Source organism: Etheostoma cragini, chromosome 19 (assembly GCF_013103735.1).
Source record: "Etheostoma cragini isolate CJK2018 chromosome 19, CSU_Ecrag_1.0, whole genome shotgun sequence".
Lineage (NCBI taxonomy): Eukaryota > Metazoa > Chordata > Actinopteri > Perciformes > Percidae > Etheostoma > Etheostoma cragini.
In genome coordinates, this window is record NC_048425.1 from 12,556,817 (window position 1) to 12,568,879 (window position 12,063).

Consider the following 12,063-nt stretch of genomic DNA (forward strand, 5'->3'; position numbering starts at 1 on the left):
CTGATTTTGCTAAGTGAAGTGGCCTATTTAGCCCCCACACAGGCTCTTCAGACGCATTGTCAGAGCAGCACTTTACAGACAAAGAAATGATTATCTTCATCAAACAAAGTTTATCAAAGAGGCTACTTGAACCATGCCCGATGACGCCATCTTAGGTCTTTAAAAATAACAGTACTTGAAAAGTTTGATACATATAATGGAATGGCTAGCTACACTACAAACTTAAAGCTGCATCGACTGATTTGCCGCTTGGAAGCCGTGGAGAGAAACTGTAAACATAACGCTGACATCACCTTCTGTGCTAAAATGGCTCCCTTGTTGACAAATGGTTAACACACAGTAAATATATATCCACAACCTTCCACTTCTGGGATTGCTCATGTTCTGTCACTCTTTTCGGATGTCCCGCCACTTTCCGCTTTCTTTGTGTTGGATTTTAAAACTCTGATTGTTAATGAGGACTATGGGTAACTGCTCCTCAGATCCCTGCAGGCTAAATCCAAACAGCTAGCTAGACTATCTGTCCAATCTGAGTTTTCTGTTGCACGACTAAAACAACTTGTGAACATAAACGTTCCACCAAACAAGTTCCATCCCGAGACTATAATGCAGCGGCACCGTGGCTCTGCTCGGTGCCTACCACCGCCCGAGACGATTGTGATTGGTTTAAATAAATGCCAATAAACCAGAGCAGAGTGTTTCTCCCATCCCGCTGTGTGGATTAGCCAGGGCTGTCCTCCGCAGCGCTGTGGAGAAACATGCATATCTACACATCCAGCTCCTACGGAGACACATTAGCTTTCATTTGGAATGGTGTTTGGATCCAGCTGATGAATGTAAGTCCATTATTCCAAAAACCTCTGAAAGATTTGTATCTCTTTAGCAGCTAGATGCACCAACTGTGCTTTTTTAGTTTACAACTGCCCGCTGTGTCTGAAAACAACAATGATAGGAGCAGTTGGAGTGAAACCAAAACAATGAGCTAAATGCTAAAACAATGAGGAAATGTTCTCTAGAGCTGAGATGAACAGTGCATTATAAAATTGATAAAATTGGGAAAACAAATTCCTGCTATATCATTCATACCTGAATAAAACATATTCCAGGCAGACGTATTCCTTACAAACAGTTTTCCCATTGTATAATAGAAATTAGGTGTCATAATGGAGTTATTTACGTTGAGAAAATTAACTTTAAGGGGCTCTAAGCGATGTCACGCGTGTTTTAGGCTACAACAGTTGTTGTCACACACAGCAAACATCTCCTCGCTATCTGCGAGCTGCCTGTCCCCAGATCACACTGTAAAAAACTAAAACGCGGTGTCTGTAGACACAAAAACAATATGTATCAACCGGCACCAGGAGGCATGCACAAACAGTGTTCCAGCGTTCCAGCCAATAACTGACAAGAAGGATTTGCGCGGAAGCACGGAAGGGAGGCGGAGGGGACGGGATGAGGAGGAGGGAGGGGCGAGCTAGTCACGTTTGATTTGAAAATACTTCGAACGTCAACAAGAAGTAACATCACCCAACATAGCTTAGAGCATCTTTAAACCTAAAATGGTACAGTTTATAAAGCCAAGCTATATTGATGGCCCACAGGCTATCCGTAAATAAAAACATTGTAGGCAATTCAACATTTGTTTGTTTCTATAATCACATTAAGATAAAAATGTGTGAACTATTATAAATCCACAGCATACAGTCTGCAGAACAGAGAGAGACCACTGAAGTTATATCAAAGTTCATTTCTAATTGTGAACAAAAGGAGACAGTTTCCACACCGCAGAATAGTACAGAAAACCGACTGGAAGCTCTCTACAGCTACTTATTTATACAAAGTGCATTTGAATACAAAGTCGTAACAAAGTCAATGTTGTCAGTTTATCTCATTGGGTCTGAGAATGTCCTCCGCCTGCTCTGCCCCAAGAAACAGCCTGTGCCTTTCACAAGGACAGAAGAAGCAGTATAATATGGTATTATTATGCAAACAATTTTAATAATAACCAGAAAAAAGTATGTATCAGATTTTTCTAACACAGACGTCCCAGCAGTGTCAGCTATGGACGCATAGCTGTAATAGTAATGGACGCATTTATATAAAAGTTCAGAGGTGTGACACACTTACACGTTTTATATCCACAGCGAAAATTAGAGCAGAGCCAAAAGAAAACAAAACTACAAAAGCACCAAAACTGCTGATTCAGCTTTTCCTACAGACAGCCTCCCATTACTTTGAAGTACTATGACTTGTTTAATTGAACAGCCGGCACCATCTGATCCCAGTTATCTGATTCTAAAAAAAATGAAGTTACATTTGTAAACATCTGTATAGGATGAAGAGAGTTGATGAAGAGGTCAGATGGAGAGAGGACGGAGAGAATGGAAAGGATACAGGGAAAGTTCCGTTGTACCATCTTCAAAGTCTTTATTATCGTACTGTGGCTGACCAGAGGGCTCGGTTTAATGAAGCAGCGTCTCTTGTTTTCTCTCACCCTCTGTTCACATCTCCCCAAATGCCTCTCGTCCTCCTCTATCTCCCTCTCCTCCTCTGTTCTCTGTGTTCTGCCTCTTCCTTTGTGTTTATCTGCCCTTTACATATCTGTTCTGTCCTGTTTCATCTTTTAACGGCACTTTTCCGCTCTCTCCTCTCCCCTCGCCTCACCCCGCTTCCCGTCTCCCTGTAATCCCATCTCCCCCAGGTGGATTATCGCACCGAGGACGGCACAGCAAACGCAGGTTCGGATTACGAGTTTGCAGAGGGAACACTGCTGTTTAAGCCAGGAGAGACCCTCAAAGGTAAAAAGAAATAACAGTGGCAGCTATAATTTATGGCGTATTTTCAAAAAAACATGTCACTGAGGCTGAGGCTCAATTAGCGGAGGTCGTTTGCGGCACCTTGGGCAACTTCTTCTACATGGCTTCCATAAAAATACGAGTTTAAGGTTTATCATTGAAATAGTTTAGCCTAAAGAGGTGTACCGTGAACTATTCTGTACCAATATCAACCTTAAATGACAATTCTTTTACCAGAGATCACAGTCGGAGTGATTGACGACGACATCTTTGAGGAAGATGAGTATTTCTACGTCCACCTCAGCAACCCTCGAGTGGTTGGTTATCCTGAGATTGGCACCGCCCCGCTGGATGCCAGTGCCACCCCCAAAGCCGTTCTGGGTGACAACCACACAGCCACAGTGACCATCTACGATGACGATCACGCAGGTAACAGGAATGGTCTAACTTAATCTAACTACTGATACACAACACATTTGGTTTTGTAATCAAAGCCAAACGGAAATTTAAATTCTCCTCACTTTCTGAGGGCAACTGAATGTTCCTTTCATTTCAGTTAGTCTTTAACCTTCTGTGCAAGATTGAACAGATAAAAAAAAACCTTACTAATCCCCAAGGGGCAGTTTTACAGTCTATCCCATCCATGTCATAGATAAGTACAAAGGTAGCAACAACAATTAGCATCCACATCAACATCAACATCGCAGTGACACCAAGAGCATAGATCGATTTGTGTTCCGTAGCTTGAACAGGCAAAGCAGACAAAAGTAGATGTTAAAGGTCCCATGACATGGTGATCTTTAGACGTTTAGATCTTACTGGTCCCCTAATGCCAAAATCATATAAGTCTTTTTCCCAAAATTCAGCCTTCGTGCAAAATTACTTGAGCCAGTTCCACAATGAGCATTCCTTAGGACATGCCATTTCCAAGTCTGTAGCTTTTGAGGAGGAGAGGGTGGAGGGTGAGAAGTGGCAAGATTCCAGATCGGTCCATCTGAGCTTTCATTTTCTCAAAGGCAGTGCAGGGTACCCAGGGATCGGTTTACACATATCCCCATTTCTAGCCACTGGGGGAACATAGGCAGGCTGGGGGTACGCAATAAAACTGTTCATGAAGTGGAACCTTTAACAACAGGTTTTGATAGAAGTGTCTGCCCCCCACCAGGGAACGTTGAATCCACATGGGTCTATTTCTTTGCTACGTAGTCCAACAGTATCCTAAAGTTAGGTATCACAAAGAATCCCAGTCCCCTCAACGTCACCACATTTTCAGTTACAGGAGATTGAAAAGATCCAAAGAGAATTAAAGTGAGGGAGGGTGAGTGGAGTGTGGGCGTTTACCTGGCGGTTATTATGTTTTATCTAGATAGAGTGGGTGGTATTCTATTATTCCTTCCACTATGTATGCGGTACACAATGGCGAGCACGCTAGTGAGCGAGAGCGTAGGTGTTGATCAACCTCGTCTGTCACCTCGTTCTCCCCTGTCAAATAATGCATTTTTTTTTCTTTTTTTTCTCAGGCATCTTTACGTTTGAGACTGCCAGTCAGAAAGTCAGTGAGAGCGTAGGTGTGATGGAGGTGAAGGTGCTCAGGACTTCAGGGGCCCGAGGCCTGGTAGCCGTCCCCTACCGGACTGTGGATGCCAGCGCTAGGGCAGGGGAGGACTACGAGCTGGCCGCTGGCAAGCTGGAGTTCCAGAATGACGAGACCATGTAAGTACAGACATGGTGTCAGTAACTCTTATTTACCGGCTTTTCACACAGTTTATGTACACTTGAAATCTGTAAATAAGCAGTCACAGCTTTAATTGGAGTAAGATGCCACAGTTCTCAGTTCATTTGCCTAATATCTAAAAAAAAAAAAAACAGTATTTTTCTTTTATTCATTAGAAAGATGTTCAGTGGCACTTTAAGGTGACTGACATATTTTTGGATTGCCAATGACACATTACTCATTCTCTGTTTCCTTTCTGTGTGATTTATTCCCATTCAGAAATGGCTGTTTGGGTTAATTGAGTGTTAAACATATATTCATACCATAAATGGCTCTATTAGGCTGATAACAGCATAATAATACCATTCTTCAAGGTGGGCTACTTTGCATTAAAATGCTTCCTTAAATGTGAAACACGCACGTACACGCATGTACATGCACGCGCAAACAACACACACACACATACACACACACACACACACATGCACAGGCACCCGCACCAAATTGCTCTTGTGTCCTTGGGCACATGCATTTTTAATATGCTGATGTTAGCGGTGTTAAATTGACCATTACAAGAAGCAGTTGGGAATGCAGTTTCCTCAGCGCCTCATGGGGCCTGCAAATCAAGTACTCTGCGTTTGATTGTGTCTGTGTGTTTGTTTGTGTTTGTGTGTGTGAGTGTGAGAGAGTGTGTATGTGTGCGTGGTTTTGTACCTTTATGTGGAACGCTATAAAGAGTGAGGACATTTATGTAAAAAAGGACATTTCCGTAAGTTGTTACAGGGAGAGTCAATGTATTTATCTCAATGAGTGTCCTCACAAATATAATGATACCAATATGTGTGTGTGTGGTTTTGTGTCTTTGGTCTGGCGAATGTTGGCAAGGCCATTCAAAATCTGTTCATCTGTGGCTTACATCCAATGTGTTTCTAACTCTATATGTGTGTGTGTGTGGTCTTGAACTTATACAGACTTATTCTAGTTATAGGCCATGAGAGTGAGGACCTTTTTGAGAGCTGTTCGAGCTTTAAGACTTTGACTTGCAGGTTAAGATTAGAGCTACATGTAGGCTACATGTGGGCCCGGCTGGGCACAGTAGTTGTGACCAAACCTTTGGGCTAGTTAGTGCATGATGTCAATGAGGGTCCTCACAAGTATAAGAATGCAAGTGTTTGGGTGTTTGGGTGTATTTGTGTAGGAGCAGAATTTACAAATGAATAAGATGCTTGCAAGCTTGTATCAGCCAGCTTCTACGTATGAGCATCACCACAAGGGAAGAATGTGTTTGCATGTGTTTGTGTGTGTGTGTGTGTGTGTGTGTGTGTGTGTTTGTGTGAATAATAATCTACCAACACTGATGCAATTACTGCTTATAAAGCTAGTGAGGTTAAGAAGGGGTGAGAGAGGAGTGAGAGGAGCTAGAGACTTTAGAGATTTACTGTGTGTCCTCTGGTAGCTCAGTAATAGTATGTTGTGGGTGTGTACAGAAACCAAAAAGAAGGTGGATATCAATGGAGTTAAGATACTGTTGGTGTGTTTGGTACAAGAGGATTACAGAGAACAGTGGGTCAAGTTTGATTTACACTGAGAAGATTGTTTCAGTGTGGGTCAAGAGTAAACAATAACCAACGATAAGCGTCTTCCTCTACTGGATGCAGACTAACACAGCAGGGCATGGTGGCCCAATGGTTGGAACTGTGCAACACAGCAAGAAGGTTCTGGGTTTGAATCCAGGTCGTTCCGGGCCTGTCTGTTTGCATGAGCACCCTCATGGTGGTCCGGGTTCCCCCACCATCAAAAAACATGTACAAGGTTGCCCAGTCAATGCTCTTCATCAAGGCACTGGCTCAGATCTGGAGTTGGTCCCTGGGCTGTGATTGGCTGCCCACCGCTCCCCTGAGGAATGGGTTAAAAAGAGAGAATGAATAAAAGTAGCTTTACCTTGGATTTGCTCTGGATAGCCTTTTTCTTTACCATCTCTCCCCATTTCTTCCATCCCCAATAATTCTGTCTGGTATATTTTTCGATTTTCTTCCACACAGGATGAGTTTTGTCGTCCCCCTCATCTCCTTCTCTTTCCTTCCCTTCCTTCTTCACCTTCTCCTCTCCTCATTCTCTCCATCCATCTACCTGAGTCTAACCCTTTACTCAGAGAAAAGGGACTTAACTGCCAAGGCAATTTAGCTGGATCACACCCCCGACATAACTCACCCTCCACACCTCCCCTGTTGTCCCTCCTACGCCGTCGGCCTTCAAGCTGCACAATTGTTTTGTTTACACCTTTTGTCTATTTCCTGCATTTAAGCAACGCCCCACATTAATCTGTCAGTTTTCTTGTTTGTCCTGTCTGTTGGAGTGATATTTCTGAAAAGTTCGGGAAAAGAGTAAAGTGGTCAAGGTCGGTAGATGGACCATATGAAGCGGGGGATGAAGAAAGGCTGAGCGGAAAATTTAAAAGGCTTCGGAGCTGAACTGACAAGAGGAGAGGAAACTGAAATGAAGAAGAAAGAGAAGGGGGCTTTAGCTCACATTCATGAGCTCTAAAGAAAATTCCCCTTTCTCTAGCTTCCTGTAATCAGAGGTCACAGGTCAGGTTTCAGCTGAGTGCTCTCTGGGCTGACAGGAATTCTTGCCCATTTATATTCCCGCAGGGTGGATGGTTTTTTTTCTGAACTGTGTGTTCAAAGGGGCATTTCACCAAGTTTACACATAATGTCATGAAGAGCACTACTCAGCCTGTGAAAACAAGTGCTTAACGACTTCTGTGGCTTTGAAGGCGTTTTGTCAAGTCAGAAGACATAACCGCTGATGATGTCATAAGGATGTCATCAGGGTTACCTGAGCTTGGAGGCTACACATCTCTAACAGAAACCCTGTGTTAAAGTGGGGCCATGCTGTTTGAAAGATGTGCCATGGACTACGCAACGGAAGATGCTATCATGTTGAATAATGGGCAATGTAGAATCCAGCTTTTTGGAGCTTGACCCATACTATTGACTAAAAACCAGGATTCTTCAACCTTTTCTTCTTTGACTTTGACGATTCTTTTTAAAATCTCTTTGGGCTCCTCTAAAGTCATGCGGAAAATAGTGCAGCAACACAAGATAAGTGAGGCAAAGAAATGTAGTGTGCAATGTCTTGATAGCTGTGGGAAAATGTGTTTCCACATGCAACCCTTTACTTCTCACAGAGGGAAAAGAAGAAGAAAAATGACTTAATTTCATCACCTAATAATGAACTGAGGATAGAAGTGAATGGGAGTGAAAGAATGATGTTGATAGGTTAGGATGTTAGGATCATCAGTATGTTCTGTCATTTGAGTGACGTTAATTACAGTGGTAAGTCACACACGCATACATTGAATCTATATGTATGGACTATTTTGACTCACATTATGCACGTGAAGGAATTCATTAACTCTGTCTTCATGCCTCTCTTGTTCACCAACCTAACCTAAGGGTCTGTCCTAGGTGTTTATCTATCTTTCTGCAGCTGTCTCTGTCTTGTTCTTGTGCATGTGTGCAAAAGGCAAAGGCAAAGTTAAAAGTGTGTGTGTGGGACTGTGTGTCTGTGTGTCTGTGTGTCTGTGTGTGTGTGTGTGGCTCAGCAGGGTCTGTTTATTCTTAGCCTTCTTCTGACCTGCAGCAGAGCACGAAGTCACAGCCAAGACCCAGACAACTGTGTGTGTACATGACTGTGTGTGTGGCCCTCTCCCCTGGCTGCACATTTTAAATTTCAAACAGGTGTTGCTACCAAACTGTGCCGAGGCCTGTTCAATGACTGCTCTGCCCTGTGTTTGTGTAATTGTGTGCGTGCATGAATGTCTGCTCACTTCACATCGCAAACCACCTCCAACATTTTTGCTTAGATTCCTTGCAAATGAAACTTTATTTAACAATTGAAATGTTCCTAAAAGTTTACTTCAGGATACATTTTCCATACATTCACACAACAATATACAGTACCATAAGTAAACCTTCTCGTTAGTTACCGTTGCTGAGCCTGTCAAGCCTATTCTACAAGCTTTTCACCTTACAATAATAACGGTAGATGATAACCTCATAGTTCATTGAAACTTTTAAAAGGATGGTTCCTTGATTTTAGACAAAGATAGCCACATTTCCAGCCAGATTGTATCAGCTAAACTACCTAGCTAATTAACTCCATATATTGGTGTTAACATGTCAAATCTTGTATAATGGGTCCCAAATCTGCTCTTGATGACTACAAACATATCAGTGTTCTAAAAGTTGGAGGCTAAAGCTGCTTGAGGACTATCCAGTGTGTTTGGAGAATGTAACGCCATCTCAGGTAAAAATTAGCTGGGGTTACCAGAGCGCATCTTCACTTAATTCAATAAAGAGGAAGCAGCTAATGTAACCTGTAACCCCAAAAACTAATCTATTTAGTTAATGATGTGCTTTTTGGCCTTGGAAGTGATGCTCTATGTGGGTAGTACGCCAGACATTTGCACAAACAGAAGAAATTCCTTTCACTTGCTTTTGTGCTTTCAGAAAGACAAATACTGTAAAAAGACCGGCCGCTTGACAGACCGGCCCAACCTTAGGTACAGTTGCTAAGCTGTGATTGGACAAGCTCTTTTCTAGTGAGGGTTTGGGTGAATCAATTTGGGAATTGTTGGGTTTCTGTAAAGAACATCACAGAGTACGGTCTAGACCTGCTCTTTTATGAAAAACGCAATGAGATAACTGTTGTGATTTGGCGCTATATAAAAAAATTGAATTTACTTGAATTTGGTGCATCACAGACAACAACCCAATTCAACCGGATACCTTTCACTTTGAGACAAATTGAGACTAAATCTATTATTGTTGCTCCCAATGTGAATAAGAACCCTATGAAGTGTACCAGCCGCATTGACAACATTGAGTTGTTACGGTAATCCCAGCAGCCTAACATATTGCGTTGTGTTGACGAAGCCCAAACACCACTTCTTAGTGTTTTTGACAAAGCTGTCAGATGAGCCGTGATCATTTATTAGCTGCTGGTGAAGGAGAATTCAGCTTGTAAGTTTTTAAAAACATATTCTCCCTTTGGCGAGATGCTTCTTGGAATTAGGAGAGAGACGGAGCAAATACGAGGAAAGTGAGAATGTGAATGCCTGTGTGTGTGTGTGTGTGTGTTTGAGAGTGGGTGGGTGTCTGTGTGTGTCACAGTGCTTGTAACGTGTTTGATATTTGCAACCTGTTTCTCCGTCTGTCACCAAAGTAGGGTGACTAACCCAAAGCTGTTCCCAAAATAAAACATGCTTTGAACTCCAAATCCCCAAGAGCTGAACGCTGCACATGTGCGTCTAGTGCGCATTAGAGTGTGTATTGTTCTGTGCACAAACATACAGATGCATTTTTGTGTGTGTATATCCTCACAGCCATGTTTGTTGCTCATATACTGTAGCTAGTATCATGACATTGTTTCCACTTAGCCCCCACCACACACACACATACACACACACACACGCACACACGCACACAAATGCTTCTTTTAGCATTCTCCAGACAATGAGCTTGTCTGCTTAACAAACATCATCACCATATTGAGATTAATCTGGTTTCAGACTAGTTTAATCTCAAGCAGCTTCTTCAATGTCATTGTGTTAAAAAGTCTCAGCATGTGTAGTATGTATCATGGTACAATAAACCAATCATAGAGTAGAAAACGTCGCGCTAGAAACATGTTAATATAAGGTTGTTTGCATGCGATTTTGCATGAATCTCAGACTGTCAAGTGGTGGGTTGATATTTGCCACAAATGCAGCATGCACTCTGGTTGGTTAGTATGCATATTGCTTTCTGCTGGGGATATTTATGCAGCAGATTATTAGAAAATAACCAGCCTAAAACCCTTTATCACGGTTCAAACCCGCCTCTGGGAATATATCTTGGAATTCTGTTGTCGTTTGTAAGTGTATTCTAGCAGCATGGCTCTAGTTAGGGCAATTTCAGGCGGTCAGTGGGTGGTCCACAACGTTTGGATGAATCACCATGACAATTTGAACAGGCATTCATGGTCCCTTTAGGATGAATATTATAACAATAACAACAGACATTTTCTACATCATTTCTAACATGTAGATATTTATAGAAGTTTGATTGGGAAGTTATGTTTGGTTGTCATGTGCATGTGAGTATGTTTGTAATCCTCTTCAAACCCAGACTGTATTACATTATACACGTTGTTGCTATTTCTTAGATAAATAGTACCCCTTTCTTAGTGATTTTAATTCAAACTAAACATATAAGGTATTATTAATCCATCTGAAGTTTCAGTTGTGAAAATCAAGTATTTGTTTAACTATCTTAAACATCAGTTACACCTTTTCTATCAGTCATGTGGAACATTCCATCATTAAATCTACTCATACCACTAGATTAGTACTAGAGATTACAGTACAGGAGTACAGTACAACCTGGAATATGTGAGCTTCACATAGCATTAAGCACGTACTGTATTTACAGTGCATTTTAAGACAGCTCTCACTCCCGGCAGTTGCATTGCATTCTGTTCTCTTTTTTCTACACCCCCCACATCCCTTTAGGTTCAAATTGCAGTCTCTGCTAATGGGCAGATGCACACTTTCAACTCCCCTCTCATTCCCTGCTTTTCTCCATATCCTCCTTTCTATCCGTTCCACTGTCAGGATTCCTCCGTCTCTATAAGGATGAAAGTGTTTTTTTCCCTTCTTTCCCTGTCGCCTTAGCAACTTTTCATCCTCCCATTGTAAGCCCAACAACCAGGAGATGACGGAAAAATAGAAAGATTGTTGGTAGAACAAAAGGGAGGAATTGTGGGACTAGAAAAGGGAGCTTGGTTGATTTTTGATTTGCAATTTTCTTCTAAGGATTGGTTTAAATCCTGTCATGTGTCTGCACTGAAAGTCTAAAAATGATTACCCTGTGCCTTTTCCCTTCCTCCCATTTTCTCTCTCATTGATTTCATGTCTAACATTTATTGTCAGCACTGTGAGCGTGTGTATGTGTGAACTACACGTTCATTGTTTGTTCCATAATTAGTAATCCTTTGGCCAACTGGATTATGAAGATTAAAGAGTCAGATCCCATTTCAGCATGGTCATGGTCTGCCTGACGGAAAGAAAGACTGAGGTCAGGAAGAGATAAAGAAGGGCTGAATGACAGAGTCAGAGAACAAAACTACAGATGGAGAGCGAAGAAGAAACAAATACAGGCAAGATGGAGAGCACACATGCATTTATCCTCCCATTTCCTCTACTTCTGCTTCTCCTCCTCCTCCTCCATGCTTCTTGACTCCTTTTCTCTCCCTCTGCCCTCCTTCTTTCCCCCCTCTCTTTCTCTGAATCCTCTCTAATGTCAGAGCAGTCAAAGTTAAGTAGCTTAAGTCAACATCTTTAACAACTTCAGACAGATTTTCTGTGTGTGTGCATCCGTTTTTCTCCATGTGTGCGAGCCTGTGTGTGCTATCTATTATATATAGCTGTGTATTGAAATCAATGTGGCAGCAGCCTGCTGTTGTTTACCCATTGATGTTTTCTGCTGTACTACAGTAATTTGACTGACA

At 42.1% G+C, this 12,063-nt stretch overlaps 1 protein-coding gene across 1 annotated transcript in view; it reads left to right on the plus strand.

The window, feature by feature from the left end:
- LOC117962205 (sodium/calcium exchanger 1-like) overlaps positions 1-12,063 on the plus strand; it is an 84,212-nt gene that overhangs the window by 42,763 nt on the left and 29,386 nt on the right. Inside the window, 3 exon segments of the mRNA XM_034901361.1 lie at positions 2,702-2,798; positions 3,033-3,224; positions 4,316-4,508. Coding sequence (XP_034757252.1) covers positions 2,702-2,798; positions 3,033-3,224; positions 4,316-4,508 — 482 coding nt within the window.